The sequence below is a fragment of the Colobus angolensis genome, unplaced genomic scaffold (genome assembly GCF_000951035.1).
Source record: "Colobus angolensis palliatus isolate OR3802 unplaced genomic scaffold, Cang.pa_1.0 Scaffold65, whole genome shotgun sequence".
Taxonomy (NCBI): Eukaryota; Metazoa; Chordata; class Mammalia; order Primates; family Cercopithecidae; genus Colobus; species Colobus angolensis.
In genome coordinates, this window is record NW_012120154.1 from 3,224,374 (window position 1) to 3,242,739 (window position 18,366).

The 18,366-nt window shown below is 56.9% G+C and overlaps 1 protein-coding gene across 3 annotated transcripts in view; it reads left to right on the forward strand.

The window, feature by feature from the left end:
• Positions 1–18,366, forward strand: part of TMEM184B (transmembrane protein 184B) — a 55,128-nt gene extending 36,762 nt beyond the window's left edge. For 2 of the 3 annotated variants that reach the window (XM_011964238.1, XM_011964239.1), the window contains exons 4-9: positions 7,030–7,120; positions 7,604–7,679; positions 11,127–11,218; positions 12,407–12,576; positions 13,022–13,216; positions 15,957–18,366. In XM_011964238.1, coding sequence (XP_011819628.1) covers positions 7,030–7,120; positions 7,604–7,679; positions 11,127–11,218; positions 12,407–12,576; positions 13,022–13,216; positions 15,957–16,198 — 866 coding nt within the window. In that variant the 3' untranslated portion in view covers positions 16,199–18,366. Of the gene's footprint in view, positions 1–7,029; positions 7,121–7,603; positions 7,680–11,126; positions 11,219–12,406; positions 12,577–13,021; positions 13,217–15,005; positions 15,027–15,956 lie in introns of all 3 variants that reach the window. The other variant, XM_011964237.1, reaches the window with a different exon arrangement.

Here is an 18,366-nt window from a genome sequence, read left to right on the forward strand (position 1 = left end):
AGAGACGGGGTTTCACTGAGTTAGCCAGGATGGTCTCAATCTCCAGTTATCTGAAATACAGAATGTCCCAGTCTTTCCAAGTAATCAGAGTGTTTCTCTGTAGCAGAGGGCTGGGCCATGAGGCCAGCTTTAGGCGCTGAAGGTGTGCACAGGAGATGAGCTTAGAATGGCCTGCTGTGCCCAGGGCCATTGAGGTTCAGCACACAGTGTGTGGCACACAGTAGGCGCACAGCGAGTGTGCACTGAAGTTATAGCGAGTTATATGAGTGTGTCTGCCTCCTGACCCTGGGAGCTGCACGCAGAAAGGTGGGAGGGCAAGTACTGAGTCTTTTCTCAAAGCCCAGGGGCTCTTGGGGCAAGTGTCTTAGGTGCTCTGTGCCTGAATTTCCTTATCTGTAAGCGGGGATAACTCCATCCTTGTGGGTGAATGGGGGTGGCAGTTGTTGGGGAGGGGGGTATAAACATGTAAAGCCTTACAACTTCTGGATCCTGTAGCAGTTACTAGGTCATGGGCCAGCTGAGAGGCTGGGTCAGGAGCAGTCTCTTGGACTACAGCTTCCTACCCAGGCTCAAGGAGCTGCCGATAGGAAAGAAGCCCATTCAAAAGAAGCCAGTAGAGGAGAGGTCAGAAGCAGCATTTGGGGTGGTGAGAAACAGGAATAAACAGGATCCGCAAGGGACAGAAAGGTCACGAAGGAGAAGCCTGGAGCCTTGGGTTTGGAAAGGACCCCTTTAGAAAGTCTGCTGAGGGGTTGCCCAGCCTGATTGCTTCTGTTGGCAGCAAGCTCACGACTTCCATCTCTGGACTCTGCCCATTAGAAATGGTAGGCCAGGCACAGTGGCTCATGCCCTTAATCCCAGCACTTTGGGAGGCTGAGACCAGCAGATCACTCGAGCTCAGGGGTTCAAGACCAGCCTGGACAACATGGCGAAACCCTGTCTCTACAAAAAAAAACAAAAAGCAAAAATTAGCCAGGCATGGTGGCACGTACCTGTAGTCCCAGCTACTCAGGAGGCTGAGGTGGGAGGATCGATTGAGCTTGGGAGGTCAAGGCTACAGTAAGCCGTGATCGCGTCTGTGCACTCCAGCCTGGGCAACAGACCCTGCATCAAAGAAAAAAAAAAAAAGGAAATGGTTTTTTATATTGAGTATATTGAGCTGCAGTCCTGGGATCTGCCCCTGGGAGTCCCATCTGACCCTGGGAACAAGGTGCTTGTCACGTCTATTAGGAGAGTGACCCCTGATGTCTTCTCATCCTCAGCACAGTCCTTGTTTTGTGTTCATCCTGGTCCTTCTCTCCTGATAGTGTGCGTTTGTCTGTAGTTTAAGATTTGGTATCTAGAGTGGGGCAGAAAGTTCCAGGGGGGGCTTGGGGGTGGGGGACGGACAGCCTACTCTCATTCCAATGCTGGAGGAGTTCCTCCTAGAGGCTGGCCCCAAGGCCATCAACTCTTCAGTCTCCAAAGACAAAACCCTCCAGAGAGGCCACAGCCTGATTGTCCAGGCCAGGAGAGAGAGGCTCTCCGGGCCCTCACGCTGGTTGCTGCCCTCTGGACTTGGCCTGAGGGCTTCTTGATCATTTATGAGTCCCCAGGGCTTAGCACAGAGCCTGGCACACCAGCTGTGGTGGATATTTAGGGAGGTGTAGAGTCATTGTGTGTCTCTGAGGCCTCTTCAGGGGTCTGGTACTGGAGCCATGGTGGGAAGGGTGGTGGGCAGTGAGCTTCCCGGCCAAGCACCCTCCCTCCAGCCCCGTCTCAGCTTCTCTGCTCTTCTTACATCCAGGGCACACATCTTTGTGTTTGTTTCCAGGGGATGTGTTGAGTTTTCCATTTAAACATCTTTGCTGGGATGTTGGAGGTGGTGGTTCACATGGCTCTGTACTTTCCAGGAGGGAAACTGATGTGTCTAGTTGGTCAGTGGGGCCGGGCTTGGGCCAGTTGTGTCACGTCTGAGGAGATTCTGTCTCATCTTCTCCAATAATTAGGGAGTCAATTATCGACTCACTAATGATTCTTTAAAGGGAGCTGTCAGTAAATTGGTATTTTATAGACTGGCTGGCCCCAGAGCACCTCCAAAAGGTCAAGAATCTTGAACTGAGAGAGATGATGACATTTGATGATTTTGATCAGTTGTGTGCAGAGCCGGTTACGGATGGACCTCGGCCACGTCATTCAAAAGTGTGCTGACTGCTGACGTGTGGTTTGATGCAAGAAAGGACACGAACCCAGGTGCCAGGCCTTTCTCGGGAGAGGACTGCAGGGATGGGCTTGCCCGGGAGGGAGCTTCCAGATAGAGGGAGCTCATGGGCCTGGGACCCCTGTGGCTTCCCTGGAGGGTTTTGTCACTGGAGACTGGAAAGCTGATGATCTTGGAGCCAGCCTCTGAGAGGAGCTCCTCCAGTGTTGGAATGAAAGTGGGGTGTCCCCTCCTGCCCTCCCTGAGCCTGTTGTCATGGCAGGCTCCCCTGGGGAGATGGCCCATGTACGTCTGTCTGTTCCTTCCTTCAGTGTTGATTGCGTGTTTGTAGCTGCCAGGCCCTCCGGTAGTCATTGGAGGTGAGATTGCCTGCAAGGAGTTTACGGCCTGGAAAAAGCAGTAGACAACACACCGTGGACTCTTGCCTGTGCGCTCAGCTCATCCAAGGCTCTGCACGTTCACAGCCCCTCACCCCACCAAGGAAGGAGTTATCCCGCTTACAGATGAGGAAATTCAGGCATGGAGCGCTTAAGACACTTGCCTGAGGCCACACAGCTCCTAAGAGGTGGGACCACAGTCCACACCAAGACAGGCTGGCTCCAGAGCCCATGGCTCTTTACCTTACTTGATGCTGCTTTTGTGCCAGAAGGATCAGGCAGAGCCCAGAGAGGGGTGGTATGTGAAGTAAGCGGGGTGCAGGACAGAGCAGGCGGCATCTCAGCAGGGTCTGCCTCTCGGGTGAGCAGAGGGACTAGAATGTACCATTGCATGCAGGCGTGAGCGGTCACTGCATGACCCAGGAGCTTCAGTTGTGGTTTTATCTGTATTCCACTTACCATGGCTGTGCAGATAACTACTGCCAAAACACACAAGTGTAAAACAACCATCCAGTTTCTTCACGGATATTATAGGTCAAGAATTTGGACTGGGCGTGGGGGAGGTAGTTCGTCCCTGCTCCGTGACCTCTGGGCCTTGGCAGGAGAGTGTGAAGGCCGGGGCAGATCACCTGAAGGCTCGCTCCCTTGTGTGCCTGGCAGTTGATGCTGGCTGTCAGCTGAAGGCCTCGGTTCCCTCACATGAGCCTCTCTGTGCAGTGTCTCCAAAGGCTAGCTCATGCTTCCCCCCTGCATGGTGGTTGGGTGCAAGGACAGGCACTCAAGGAAGAGCCAGAGGAAAGAGGCCTTTTCTAACGCCTACATCAGATGTCATGAAACATCACTTTGGCTGTAGTCACTCAGGTCCACCAAATGCAAAGGGAGGGTACAGGACCCCACCTCTCAGAGGTGGGGTGTCAGCATCACGGGGTGTGGCAATCTTTAGAAAATTCAACCGTCGGCCGGGCGCAGTGGCTCAAGCCTGTAATCCCAGCACTTTGGGAGGCTGAGATGGGTGGATCACGAGGTCAGGAGATCGAGACCATCCTGGCTAACACGGTGAAACCCCGTCTCTACTAAAAAAATAAAAAAAACTAGCCGGGCGAGGTGGCGGGCGCCTGTAGTCCCAGCCACTTGGGAGGCTGAGGCAGGAGAATGGCCTAAACCCGGGAGGCGGAGCTTGCAGTGAGCTGAGATCCGGCCACTGCACTCCAGTCCGGGCGACAGAGCGAGACTCCGCCTCAAAAAAAAAAAAAAAGAAAAGAAAAAATTCAACCGTCAGCTGGGCGCAGTGGCTCACGCCTATAATCCCAGCGCTTTGGGAGGCCGAGGTAGGCAGATCACCTGAGGTCGGGAGTTCGAGACCACCCTGGCCAACATGGTGAAACCCTGTCTCTACTAAAAATACAAAATTAGCTGGGTGTGGTGGCACATGCCTGTAATCCCAGTTACTTGGGAGGCTGAGGCAGGAGAATCACTGAACCCTAGAGGTGGAGGTTGCAGTAAGCCAAGGTCACGCCACTGCACTCCAGCCTGGGCAACAGAGTGAGACTCTGTCTCAAAAAAATAAAAAACAAAACCCACACAAACAAAAAAGAAAATACAACTGTCACGATATAGCTGGACCCGGCTTAGAATGGACACGGTCATTGTGCTTGGCCTTGTGAGGTTTTGAACAGAGGTTACTGACAGGCTGATATCACGTTTGGCTTAATGCCCACCCCTTTCCCTTCGCTCCATAGTTCTTGCTGGTGAAGAGTCATCTGGAGATTGGTGGAGACTCGTCGGTCCTGAGACATCCTGAGCTGCCTCCAGCACAGGCAGGCAGTACACACGGCCCTCAGCCCTGTCTAGGGGCTCCTGGCCCTGCAGGCAGCAGATAGACAGTAATGGTCATGACAGCCAACACCCAGCGCATCGCGCCCCGGACGCGCTTCTGAGCACTTTGATGCTCACGTTTCACAGCCACCTGCCAAGTTGGTGCTCCTGTGATCCCCTTTGATAGATGAGGAAACTGAACCCAGAGAGGCTCACACACATCGCATACCTCTGCTGTATGTGTGTGAAGGGCAAAGGGACAGTCACAACAAGGTGTAGTCAGCACTGGGGGACATATAGGGAGGAGCTTCAGTCATGGTTTTATCTGTATCCACTTATCATGGCTGTGCAGATAACTACTACTGAAACACACTAGGGCCGGCCGCAGTGGCTCAAGCCTGTAATCCCAGCACTTTGGGAGGCCGAGACGGGCGGATCACGAGGTCAGGAGATTGAGACCATCCTGGCTAACCCAGTGAAACCCCGTCTCTACTAAAAAATACAAAAAAATTAGCCGGGCGCGGTGGCGGGCGCCTGTAGTCCCAGCTACTCGGGAGGCTGAGGCAGGAGAATGGCGTAAACCCGGGAGGCGGAGCTTGCAGCGAGCAGAGATGGCGCCATTGCACTCCAGCCTGGAGCTAGAGAGAGACTCTGTCTCAAAAAAAAAAAAAAAAAAGAAACACACTAGTGTAAAATAACCATCTGTTTCTTCATGGATATTATATGTGGATGTCACCTGAAGATGGGAACGCTTAATGGGTTAGGGCAACCGTGAGTTGCATAAAATGCCGCAAATATGTTCCTTTCCAAATTGCTGAAGGCCAGCTTTGCCTAAAAAGCATCACCAGGGCTTTCCACGCCCCAGTTCAGTCAGTGAAACAGTTGTGGTGTGCCCCGTGTGTGCCACAAGTGGCGCCTGTGTCCTGAGGAAGGAGAGGAGGAGACGGTCATTATGACACAGGGTGGGAAGCGCTGGGAAGTGTCTGCAAATCAGGTTCCATGGGTAGGAGGGCACTCAATTCCATGATGGTCACCGGGGACTCGTCACACTGGGTGCTGTCCAGCGGGGGTTGATGGATCCTGAGAGCACAGCGGGAAGGGCTCTGGAGCCTCTGGGATCTGGGAGTGCAGAAGCACCGAAGGGTAGAGAACCTGCTCTGGGGAGAAGCGCAGCATTAGTGCTGCTCAGGAGCGGCGGAAGCATGGGCAGGGACCAGGTCACCCATCGAAAGACCAAGTGCCAAGCTGGGCAGCACCCAGGAGCCTTAAAGGACTTTATGCTGCAGGGGCTGGCGGGATGGGATGAGAAGGAGCCCTCTGGCTGCAGGTCCACTGTGGCTCCCTCCACCTGTTCCCCTGACCCTGTTCTGCCCCTCCCCTTGGTCTTGTGCCTTTGCTGGATGCCCATCCTCATTCCCATGTCCTCGCTCTGGCTCTTCCTCTTGCGTTCTTTCCTTTTGGGTACCCTCTGCTGCACCCCTCTTCTTCCTCTTCTCCACGCTCTCCTCCATCCTGGTATATCCATTTGCCTCTAGCACCTGCAGGCAGCAACCTTCATTTTGCTGACCCAGCAGAAACCCCCTGACCAGGAGACCCGTTACAGCGTGTTGCTGTATTTATAGCATCAACATGTACAGCAGACGTGCTGTGCCATCACTCCCTGTGGCAAATTTTGGGTCTTTGTGGAGATGTTGAGCCGAGTCCCAATTTAGAATGAGCAGCCTAAGCTTCCCGAGGTTTCGGCACTGTGTTCTGTGCTGCTTGTGTGCTTTGTTGTAGCTCATAGTGCCGTGCGTATTCCGATACCGCTACAGGTGGTTGACTGGATGAAGGTTCTGCGCTCTCATTCCTGCTTGCAATTTCTCCCAAGATTTTCTTAGAGACTGTTTTGTTGTTATCTTATAAAATTGTGATCTATATCACACAAGTATGTAAGACAAATATTTACTTATAAATGCATTAGAGATGAGGTCTCGCTATGTTGCCCAGGCTGGAGTGCGGTGGCCATTCAGAGGTGCGATCCCACTCCGGAGTTTCACTTGCTCTGTTTCCAGCCTGGGCTGGTTCACCCCTCCTTAGGCAACCTAGTGATCCCCCACTCACAGGAGATCACCATACTGCTACCAGTCTCGGTGCAGACACCAGATCGACATAGCACACTACAGCCCAGAACGCCCAGACTCAAGCCGTCCTCCTGCCTCAGCAGTAGCTGGGACCACAGGCGCGTGCCACTGCGCCCAGAAAAACTAATAAAGCCAATACTGCTTCACCCCAGGGTCGACACTGCCAGCCCTCCCAAACCTGAGTGCCCACCCTTACCTCAGCCTTCTCCGGCCTCCCCACATAACCCTGACCTCATGGCAGTCCCTTCCTTGCTTCCCTTTGTAGTATTATGCCAGTGTAGGGGTGCATCCCTGGGTAAGATAATTTAGGTGTGCCGGAATTTGAACTTAGGAGCGGAAGGTCAGCTGTGTGCGTTCTTGACAGGCTCCTTTTGCACAACCTTATGTCCCCCAGGCTCCTCCCTGTTGCCACGCACGGCTGTGGCTCTTTCACCTCCATTGCCGTTTAGAATCCCAGCATCTGTGGACCCATTCTGCTGATTTGACTGGTTTCCCCTGGACACTGTTTTCGCAGCCTTGGTCATCTATAATTTCCTGAGCCTGTGCTATGAGTACCTAGGAGGAGAAAGTTCCATCATGTCGGAGATCAGAGGCAAACCCATTGAGTGAGTATGGAGTCTTCCTGGGGCCCTAAACCACCCCGTTTCCTGGGCCTTGTGTACCTGGAGCTGTCCTGGCACCAGCTGGACACAGACCATCTCTGCCCGTGACCTTGACCTGCTGTGCCTCGCCACATTTCCTGAGCCATTCTTGGCATTTAGGAGGGCCTCTGCGCTCATTCTCTGTCTCTCTCCCTGTCTCAGTCTTAGTGCTTTCCTGTCTGTTTCTGCCTCCTGCAGTTTTTACATTCAGAGCTTTCCAAGTTGGTTTGTTACCCCAGGGCCAGTGCAGCCCTGTGTCCCTCCGCCTATGGCACGTGCAGATGCCCTGCCATACCTCTCCCTGTGCTTGGCCTCGGGTTCAAAGTCTGCCCGGGATGTGTGCCCCAGCTCCTCTGGATGGACGGGAGGGCGGCCTTCCCCACCCCACCGTTCCTAAGTCCTGGCTCTTCACTCACCGCTGCTGCCTCCTATGCTTGTCTCTTCCAGGTCCAGCTGTGTGTATGGCACCTGCTGCCTCTGGGGAAAGACTTACTCCATCGGATTTCTGCGGTTCTGCAAACAGGTGTGTGCCCCCAGCAGCTGCCTAGGTTAGGAGGAGGGTGGGGACTGGGAAACCCTGCCCTGGGCTGCCCTGGGCCCCACCTGAAGAGGTTCCCTTTCCTATGAGGGCCCCCAGGCCCCCAGCACCCAGCCCCCGAAGCTGTTAGGCAGGCACCACATTAGCAGGGTGTGCTTGGAGGGGCAGCGACCGGCATCCTGGGAGTGTCTGCTGCACTGTGGGCAAGAGCTGGGCCCAGACTCTCGCTCGTGTGACTAAGTCTTGGTGTGTGTGAGAATCAGAAGAAGTGCATGGGGATTCTAGAACCTCCATTTGACAACTTCTCGTCAGCTGCAGCTAGGGGGCAGGAGGGTTTTGGCATTAAAGACACATGCCAGAACAGGCCTGTGCCATCTCTCCCTGCGTTTCCTGGTTGGCAGTCCAGCCACTCTAGCTTCCTGGGCTGACCTCCGTGTGGTCTAGAGTAACCTGGGTGGAGGCAGTGTGGTGGGTCACTCTGTGTGGGCCTGGGTGTCTGACCATCCGAGCCTGATTTCCAACTTTTCTTCTGACTGTGTGACCTTGGATAATTGACTTACCCTCTCTGAGCTTTAGTTTCCTCCACTGTAAAATGAGTGTAATGATACTCCTCTCGAGAGATGGTTGTGAGGATCAGATGAGGTCATGGATGTAGAGCTTTCAGCCCGGCGTGGCGGAGCCCACAGCCTCCTGTTCAGGGAGGCAGAGTCGGAGGGGATCACGCCCAGTCTTCATGACCTAGTCTCCTCTGGGGCCCCATAGGGGCTCTGTCATGTCAGCCTCTCCAGCTTCACCAACAATAGTCACAAAAGGATACGAAACCCACAGCCAAGTCACTGTGGCTTGGGCAGGGAGGGCAGGGCCTGCTGCTCCCTTCTATGCAGGGCCGAGGCCACAAGGCAGGCACACCCACAAAGCCTCTGCCTGGCTATGCCAAGTCTCCAGTTCTGCTTCCAGACCTTCCTTCCTTTGCATGTTCCTAAATTCAGAATCTCACCACCGGACCTGCAGGGAAAGAGTTAAAACTATCCTGGGTTCAGGGTGGGGCATTGAGAGCCATTGTTTACCAGTTGGTGCAGCCACCCAGGTTCCGGCCAGCTGTGACTCACTGCCTTGTTTGATGATTATATTGTCTACAAAGTTTTGATTTCATGATTGTTAGCTAGGGTGGCCTTGTTAGAAATTATTCCCCAGCCCTGTGGGCTCAAATGTTCTGCTCTTGTTCCTGGCAGTGGCAGGGAGAGATACAAGAAGTAAGAGAACGAAAGAGGCCTCTTCCTTTCTCTACCAAGGCGAGAGAGCACACCCCACAGCTTTGTCCTGGAGGCACAGAGACAGGCCTTTGACTCCTCAGGGCCAGCGCTCAATATCCAGATCTTCTGGAGAGATTCCCTACTTAAAGCAGAGATTCCCGATCACCACTCACTACCCTAGCCCGCAGGAGAGATCACCCGCTCACTACCCTAGCCCGCAGGAGAGATCACCCGCTCACTACCCTAGCCCGCAGGAGAAGCTCTGGAATGGAGCTGTGGAACCTGGCACGTGTCTAAAACTCCCCGGGGGGTTCTGATGTCCAGCCCAGCCTGGGAACTGCTGACTGGTCCAGGGTATGGTGAGGTGATGATTCTGGGGCCTACTGGCCTGCGCTCTGCTGCTGCTGCTTCAGCTTCTCTGTGCCTCAGTTTCCTCATCTATACCATGAGGATAATGATAGCACCCACGTCAGGGGGCTGTCATGAGTACCAGGTGAACTGACCCAGGGAAGCAGCAGCCTGCTGCCAGGCTCATAACGAGAATTCACTCAAATTACCGCTCTTCCCCTTTCCCAGGCTCATAACTAGAACTCACGCAAACTGCCGCTCTTCCCTTTTCCCCAGAAGGTGCCAGTCCCACTTCTTCTAGGCGGGATGACAGGCCCAGGGACGTTCTTTGGGGCTTTCTGAGAGTGGGACTACACGTCTGCCCCATCACACATGCCTCTCCGTATGGCAGCCCCATGGTGCGGGCTGCCTGGGGCTCCCCTGCAAGCCTGGCTCAGATCCCCGGTTGGGGCAGAAGCTGCAGGTTCCACAGATCACTGTTCCCGCTCCAGGCTCCTCGTCCTTTTTGTAGCTACACTAGCTGAGCCTTTTGGATTGGATTTAACCACCCCCCAGCTCCTCAGGAGGGGCCTTAGGGCTTAGATTTATTTGCTTTCAAGATAGTGGTGATACTAGTGATGTTATGGGCACCACGGGTCCTCCCGTAGGGAATCGGGAAAACCTGGCTGAGGAATTTCTTTCCGTGGCTCAGCCAACTAGCAGGCGCCGTTAGTGCATGCACAGAGGCGGGAGACTCCCGAGAAGACACTGAACTTCCTGGCTGTGCCACCCCGCAGCAGTGGCCCTGTGGTGTGGGGAGTGACTACGTCCTTTTCACCAGGGAGTCTGTGCTCAGAGGCCAAGTGACTGCCCAAGCTGTCCCCAGAGTTCAAACTCAGATTTCGAGACTGGAGTCCACGTGCTCTGGGGCTACATTTCCTGAGTCACCTCCATCCTCAGAGTGACCTCTGCTCACCAGAAACCCTGGACCCAGACCCAGAGAGTGGGGCCAGGAACCAGACAGGGGGTGGACATAGAGGATGGGAGGAGGCCCTCACCTGTGCCGGCTCCGCGGTGGCTGGTTCCTTGAGCAGGGCCCCAGCCTTGCTCCAGGCACCAAGGTCTCTAGGACCTGGCCCTGTCCATCTCCTCAGCCACCTCTCCAGTACGCGGCCCCTTGCACTTGTCCACCCTCTACCTCGGGGCCTTGGTGCAAGCTGCCCCCTCTGCCTGTCGAACTTTTCGTCTCCGGCACCCTCCTGATGGTCATGGCTCGAGAAGCTTCCTTGTGTGCATCTCCTGTCCCCCGCCTCCATCATGCCCTGCCACACTGTTCCTTCCTTCCTCCACATGTTCATCTCACACACGGCGTTGCGTGGGCTGCATCTCCTGTATGTTCTGCCCTCTGCCCCGTGCAGACAGCAGTCCCCTGGGAGCAGGACACAGAGCCATCCCCCATCCCCCCATCTCCTCTATCCTTCCATCCCCTCCATCCTTCCATCCCCTCCATCCCTTCGTCCCTCCAACCCCTCCATCCGTCCCTCCGTCCCTTCCGTCCCTTCCGTCCCCTCCGTCCCTTCCGTCCCCTCCGTCCCTTCCGTCCCCTCCATCCCCTCTGTCCCCTCCGTCCCCTTCATCCCCTTCATCCTCACTGTCCCTCCATCCCCCCGTCCCCTCTGTCCCTTCCGTCCCCTCTGTCCCCTCTGTCCCCTCTGTCCGTCCTCTCTGTCCCCTTCATCCCCTTCATCCTCACTGTCCCTCCATCCGGCACAGTTCTGGCTGCCAGAAGCAGAGCTTGCTTCATGCCTTCTGCATTCCTCCTCCACACTCGACCTCCTTTTCCCCCCTACAGGCCACCCTGCAGTTCTGTGTGGTGAAGCCACTCATGGCGGTCAGCACTGTGGTCCTCCAGGCCTTCGGCAAGTACCGGGATGGGGACTTTGAGTAAGCAGCGGGTGCTCCCCGGGGTGTGTGGGAGGAGTGTTGGCACAGGCTGGTGCCTTGGCTCGGGGAAGGGGGCGGCCAGAGTGGCCGCACAGCTGTGACCTTCCTGGGTGCCTGGTGCTCACACCCCCCTGAAGTCCGAGCCCAGCAGTGGACACCCTTGCAGTTGGCCCTGCTGCCGGCCCAGGAGTGAACCATTGGCAGCAGTCACATTCTGGCTGCAGAGTGGTACCGCGAAGGGATGGGCCACAAGGGGACAGTGACCACTGCTGAGGCAGGGAGCGAGAGGGTCAGAGCCCCAAGAGGTGGGCTCAAGTCTACAGGTACATAAGCCCCTGCTGTGTAAATTGACCACACGCATTTCATTCTGGGCTTAGTGAAAATGACCATGTGGCTGGGCGCGGTGCCTCACGCCTGTAATCCCAGCACTTGGGGAGGCCAATGCTGGTGGATCACCTGAGGTCAGGAGTTCAAGACCAGCCTGGCCAACATGGTGAAACCCCATCTCTACTAAAAATACAAAAAATTAATCGGGCATGGTGACAGGTACCTGTAATCCCAGCTACTCAGGAGGCTGAGGCAGGAGAATCGCTTGAACCCAGGAGCCGGAGGTTGTGGTGAGCCAAGATCACACCATTGCACTCCAGCTTGGGTGACAAGAACAAAACTCCGTCTCTCAAAAAAAAAAAAAAAAAAAAAAAAAAAGTGACCATGTGTCTAGCCCTGTGCTTTGAAGCACTTGGCACACACTGTCTGTGAACTGCACAACAGCCCTACCAGGGCAGGTGAGCAAAGGGAGGTCAGGGGGATGCAGCCGACCGAGTGAAAAGGCAGCAGAGCTGAGCAGTGTCACCCACTTTGATGCCTGTTATCTGCCTGTCAGGCTATGGCCTCCAGCTCAGCCCTGGCTTCCACACTGGTGTCCGGCATTAGGAGTGTGGGCACCAGGGCGTAGACAAGTCCATGAGTCACGCAGAGGCAGCAGAGCTGGTCTGGCCTGCAGACGCACCCCGTACACCCCCACCCCCGTCTGTCGCTTTGATCACCCCCTCTGACCCCTTCAGTGGCTTTTTGAGCTCTGCTGGACATATGGGGCTAAGAGCCATGGGGACTGTGTGTGGTGCAGTTGAGGAGAGCCCCTTCCCTCCAAGGGTCTGTCCCAGCCAGAAAATGCTCCCCGTCCTGCAGCGTCACCAGCGGCTACCTCTACGTGACCATCATCTACAACATCTCCGTCAGCCTGGCCCTCTACGCCCTCTTCCTCTTCTACTTTGCCACCCGGGAGCTGCTTAGCCCCTACAGCCCTGTCCTCAAGTTCTTCATGGTCAAGTCTGTCATCTTTCTCTCCTTCTGGCAAGGTGAGCCCCCTCCCAGCGCCTCGAGGCTGCACATGCTGCCCTGTCCTCTGTGCTTCCTGCTGCCCCTTCTGCTTATGGTCCTTGGTGCCCGTGGGGCCTGTTTAGCGGGGCCTGAGCCCACTGAGCACTTGCTGGGGGTGAAATCTGAGCCCTCAAGGGCCTTTCCCAGGGGATGGGGGAGCTTTGGCGGGGCCGCTACATGGATGGGAGGGCCTAGGAGACCCTGCATAATCGCTGACATCTCAGTTTGGTGGCTGGCAAAGAGCTGGGAGAGCGGGGTTTCCGAGGCTGTGGCCTTGTGTCACTACTCCTGCCCTACAGGAGCAGCTGTGGCCCTGCTTACGTCCTTACTGGGGCGTGTGGGTAGCTGAGTGGGGCGTTGTGGAAGATGGGGCACCAGGAACAGGACCAGTCTGGGTCCAGACACCCATGCCTCCTCATCCAGGCATGCTCCTGGCCATCCTGGAGAAGTGTGGGGCCATCCCCAAAATCCACTCGGCCCGCGTGTCGGTGGGCGAGGGCACTGTGGCTGCTGGCTACCAGGACTTCATCATCTGCGTGGAGATGTTCTTTGCAGCCCTGGCCCTGCGGCATGCCTTCACCTACAAGGTCTATGCTGACAAGAGACTGGACGCACAAGGTATGAGCCAGGGTCCTAGGCGACCCCCACTGAGAGAAGCAGGGAGCCCCAAACATCCCAGGGCCCTCCCACCTCCCAGCATCCTACAGGTGCGGCTGGGTCAGGGCATGGGATCCCCACTGTATGTGCAGAAATGGGGCCACAGAGGTCGGGGAAGAGCAGGTGCCACCAGCACTACCAATTCGGTCCTGGAAGCTCAGGCCACCTGTCTCTTACAGCAGGTCCCAGTGTGGAGACCCAGGGATGATACAGACAGAGACTGTAATGAACAAATTCCCTCGGGCTTCTGACACCCACCCCTGTGCTTACCGTTTTGTCCTGTAATTCCTTCATCTCATACACTATGTTTTAAAAAAAGAATACTTCTGAGAAACAGACTCGGATGGTAATAGGTTTTAACAGCTTTCTTTTACACCTGCGAATCTTCCTTCTTGCTAGAACAGTGGTAAGTAGCCCCAGTTGTACTGGAAAATGCCCTGGAGAGCTTTTGAAAGGGCTGATACCCAGCCCCACCCTGGGAGATGCCGCTGTAATGGGTCTGGGCTGGCAGGCTGTGTGCTCTGAGAGTTCTGTGCTTTAAGCACTCCCGGGGTGGTGTGAATGTGCTGCTGCCGAGACGCTCCAGTGGGCCGGAAGGGCTGCCTCTGGCCACTGGGCAGAGGGGGTTGTCCTTGGAGGGTGGGGATGAGGAGGCTGGGAAGGCCTGAGAATGACTGAGCCAGTGAAGGGGCAGGAGGAACTGGGGAGAGGGGAGCCTCCTTCTCTGACACATCTACCCAGGAGCCTGGCTGCTGCCAGCTGTCTGCCCGAGTGGCTGGAGGCAAGAAACCCGCTTCCCCAGGGCCTACCTGCAGGCGCACACGGGCTCCGTGGTGGGCAGTGTGATTGTAGAAATGTCCGCCTGCAGCGGGGCTCTGCGGCCCACTTCCCACCCCCTTCCTCTGTGCCTTCCCTGGTTGGGGAAGACCTACTCTGTGGCCCAAAGAGCAGGTACATAGAGGCCAGGGCTTGCCAGCTGATGGCCCAGTTGGAAGGACCTAGCAAACACCCACCCAGCATTGACGGCAATGTCCCTTGGACCTGGTCTGGCATACCCTATGCCCACAGGAACATCGTCCTTGGGCCTGGGGCCACCCCAAGGGGCAAGGGGGGGCCGTGGCAAAGAACCATTCCTGCCCCATTGGGTCTCTGCTGCCCAGCCTGAGCTGTCCCTCCACACGCCACCCCTAGACATACCCGCACCCGGCCAGGGAAGCCGCTTGTCCTCCTCTGCCTCCGCACTGGTCCTGAGCCCCCTGCTACCCTCTAACCCAGGCCCAGACCCTTAGCCCTCAGGATAGGCTTGGGTGCAGAGCTGGCTCAGCTGTGCGATCGTAACCCCTCCCTCTGAGCCTCCATGTCCTGGTCTGGGAAGTGTTGTGAGGTTTGTAAAAATGTGAGTGCAGATGTGGCCCCAGGCTAGCCTGGGAAGAAGTGGGGATGGGACGTCCTGACCTAGACGTGGAGGCGGAACTCAGCCGCCAGCCGATGTTTCCTGTTGGCGTGAACAGCAGGGGAGGAGTCATCCCTCCGTGGATATCCCCCTGCCAAGCCCCAGGAGGCACCTGGAGCTTCCTGGGTGCCCTGTGGGGGCCTGGGGGGGCGGGGGCAGGGTGTGTGGTGTGTCGTGCTGGTGGGCCTCGGTGGTGGGCACACATTGTTCACTCAGCGGTCTCTTGTCTTCTCTATTTCTTCGGCTTCTCTCCCCACCCCCTTGCCCTGCTTTTGCCCGGGGTTTGGCCGTGGGCAGTGCCAACATACGGCCCTTACGGTAGGTCCCGCTCTTGGTCTGCATGTCTGTCCTGCACGTCAGTTCTGGTCACTGTCACTGGCATGCCTCTCTCTGTAGCTCCTCTGTGTTCTCATCTCCTCCCCACTGGCACCCCTGGGTGAGAATGCCCAGAGCACCTGCCAAGGGCCACCCTCTGTAGAGCTTGCCTGCTTCCGTCCTGGTCCCTCGTTCTGGAATGTGCCCCGCCCTCTTCTGGGGTCACAGTGCTCTTCATGGGGTATCGGGGCATTTCACGATGTTTCCAAGAGTTCACAAGCTGAGTCAGGAATCCTGGGTTCCGGAGTTAGGCTTGTCCCTTACGTCCAGGTTTTGTGTCCTGGGCCGCTTTTCCCCTCTGAGCCCGCGAGGACGGGATGACTGATTAGAGGAGATGAGGAGGAAGCCCTCTTAGAGGGAGCCAGTGAGTCGCATCTGCTGTCCTGGGGGTGCAGGCCAGCCTGGTCCTGATGGGGCCATCCCCTGGCCCACTCTCCAGAGTGGAGGGAGCAACAGCACTTCCCCAGGTGGTGGGGGACGCGTCTGGCGCCTGTGGAACAGGGCACCCCTGGCTTCCAGGCCCTCTGGCCCCACACGCCCCGACTTCAGTCGGTTGAGCCTGCCCTGGCCTCTCTGGGGCATTCCAGGCTCACTGCCCATAGCTCGCCAGTCTCTAGCCTCGGTCCCTCCCCCAGCCGGCCCGGCTCCCAGTGGGGGGTTACATCTGCTCCTCTTCACAGTTGAGCCTCCCCTTGGGGCTCCTCAGCCAAAGGAGTCCATTTTTTCCTGCCCCTTCTCATATCCTGGGCCCCATTCTCTGCCCCAGAAGGGGTGGTGGAAGGGCACAGCTTTGGGCTGGGGGGGTCTGTCCCAGGATCATGGGCAGGGGCTGAGCAGCCTCCTCACCGGCCCCTCCCGCCCCCTGCCCGGCAGGCCGCTGCGCCCCCATGAAGAGCATCTCCAGCAGCCTAAAGGAGACCATGAGCCCGCACGACATCGTGCAGGACGCCATCCACAACTTCTCACCCGCCTACCAGCAGTACACGCAGCACTCCACCCTGGAGCCTGGGCCCGCCTGGCGTGGTGGCGCCCACGGCCTCTCCCGCTCCCACAGCCTCAGTGGCGCCCGCGACAACGAGAAGACTCTCCTGCTCAGCTCTGATGATGAGTTCTAGGTGCGGGCTGTAGTGGCAGAAGTGCTGGCGCCGTAGCCATGGTCAGGCTGTGCCCCACCTCCAGCCACACCACCAGGCCAGTAGGCAGCTGGCACAGCACTCATGCCGCCATTTATTTATTGGACCAGAAACACTCACATGTCGCTTCCAGAGGAACCGGGGACAGCCAGGATCGCCCATGGGCCTTCAGGAATATTTATACACGGCCCAGCCTGCACTGCCCGGGCGAGGGCAGAAGACACTGGGAGCAAGGCTCATGCCCCGGCTGCCCATCCTGTGCTGGGGGCATGCTGGGACCAGCCGCGCCCAGCCCCAATGCTTGTGTGTGGACCAGCGGCTGCAGCCTTCTAGCCCCTTCTCCCCGCGAGACTCTCAGGCTGAGGTCGGCAAGCCGTGGCCCCCACACACACCGTGCAATACCCTGTCTGACCTGGGCTCTTCCCGCCTCCATCCCTCCCCTGTCCCCCTTTGTCCAGTGCTAGATTCACCTCACCCTGGGCAGGAGCGGGGGTGTGGGCGCTCTGTGGTCCTCCCCTCCTGACCTCCCTGGCATGCTGCAAGGATCAGAGCCAGACACTGGGAGTCACAGGCCCCACCCAGAAAGGGCATTCAGGGGCCTCTGGGCACCAGTTCTGTTGAAGCAGGGGCTTCTGGGCCCCTGGGTGTCCCCACCCGTCATGGCCACACCTCTGGCTGCCTCGTGCCCCTTCCCCCTGGCCTACCAAGGACAGCCCACAGCCCGCACTGCCGGCTCACTTGGGTCCTTCCTCGATAGCTTTGGGCAGAGCCCTTGCTTCCTGGCTGCTCCAGGGTTCAGGGGCTCCCAGCCCTCCTTTCCAGGCTGATGCTGGGTCCTCTCTCTCTTTGGGGCTTCTCCCTCCCATTTCAGGGGAAAGGTCTGAGTCTCCATGTTTCAGACCAGCTTCCGGGGGAAGGCAGTCTGGCAGGGAGGCTGGAAGGGGTGGCCACACGGTGGGGAGCTGAGAGGTGGGGGAATGGTCCCAGACTCCTTTCGGGGCCCCCATCTACACAGGGCCTGGTGTTCTGCCCCATCCGGCCCCTGGCCCATCTCTTCTGTGCCTTAGTCACATATGAAAGCGCCCCTCTCTGGCTCCCTGTCTGTCCCACATGCTCCCTGGGGCTCTTCGTTCAGCTGCTGGCGCTCACAGGATCCTGCAGTGCTGGGCCCAGAGCCCTCAGACAGGCCTCAGGAGTGTTCAGGACCACCAAGCCCCTCCTCTCCCCCTCCACACCTCTAGACCTGGGGCCTCCAGAGCTGGAGCCCCCGGCAGGCTGGGCTTATACCAGCTCCTGACTTAGGAAGAGCCTCGTGTCACAACACATGTCCCTACAGGCAGTGTCCTGGCATTTAAAACCCAGATTATCCCTGGGTTTGGGCTGCAGTCACCTCGAGAAGCTGGTAGGGTAAGGGAGAGGGACCCTGCCGGTGTTCACTGGGGATTCTTTCTTTCGGTCCTTCCTGGAATGAACAGGTTCCCTCCCTGCCACCTGTGAGGAGAGTCGGGGCCTAGCTGTCTTCCTGGCCTCCTTCCTTCCCTCCTGGCAGAGGCTTGCATGTGGGTGCCAGAGGCTAGCTCTCCCCCTCCGTCTTGGGGGGCCTGACCCGGGAAGGTGGGTGCAGACACAGGCTGAGGACCAGCCCTGGCCCTGCCCCCGCCGTCTGCTTTCACCAAGCTGTCTCCGACATAGCTTCCCTTCTCCCTCCAGGCCAAAGTGTGCTGCTGACTCCCATCCCCTGGTCTTCACCTGCCCCAGCGTTGCTGTTTGGGTGGAGGGTGGGGTGGGGGGAGCTCAGTGGCAGGGAATCAGCGGTCCCTGGGGTCATGGGGATGGGAACACGTACCCAACCGCTCCATCCCCTCCTCCTCCTTAGGATGCATAACCTACCTTGTCTTTTTTTTTTTTTTTTTAATTTTCTTTCCAGATAGAGTAGCTCTTTGTACATAAAGAATACTTGAAAAATTAATTGTATGATGTATGAGAAGACAGAGTCTCCTAGTTTTGTATCTTGTTGTATGACTGCCATGAGTTCCACCAGAAAGCCACTCTATTTTGGTCTCTGTGACATTTTAAATGCGTGACAGAAGTGAGCAAATAAAGTGAGGAAGAATATATATATGAGAGAATATAGATTGTATTGAAATCTC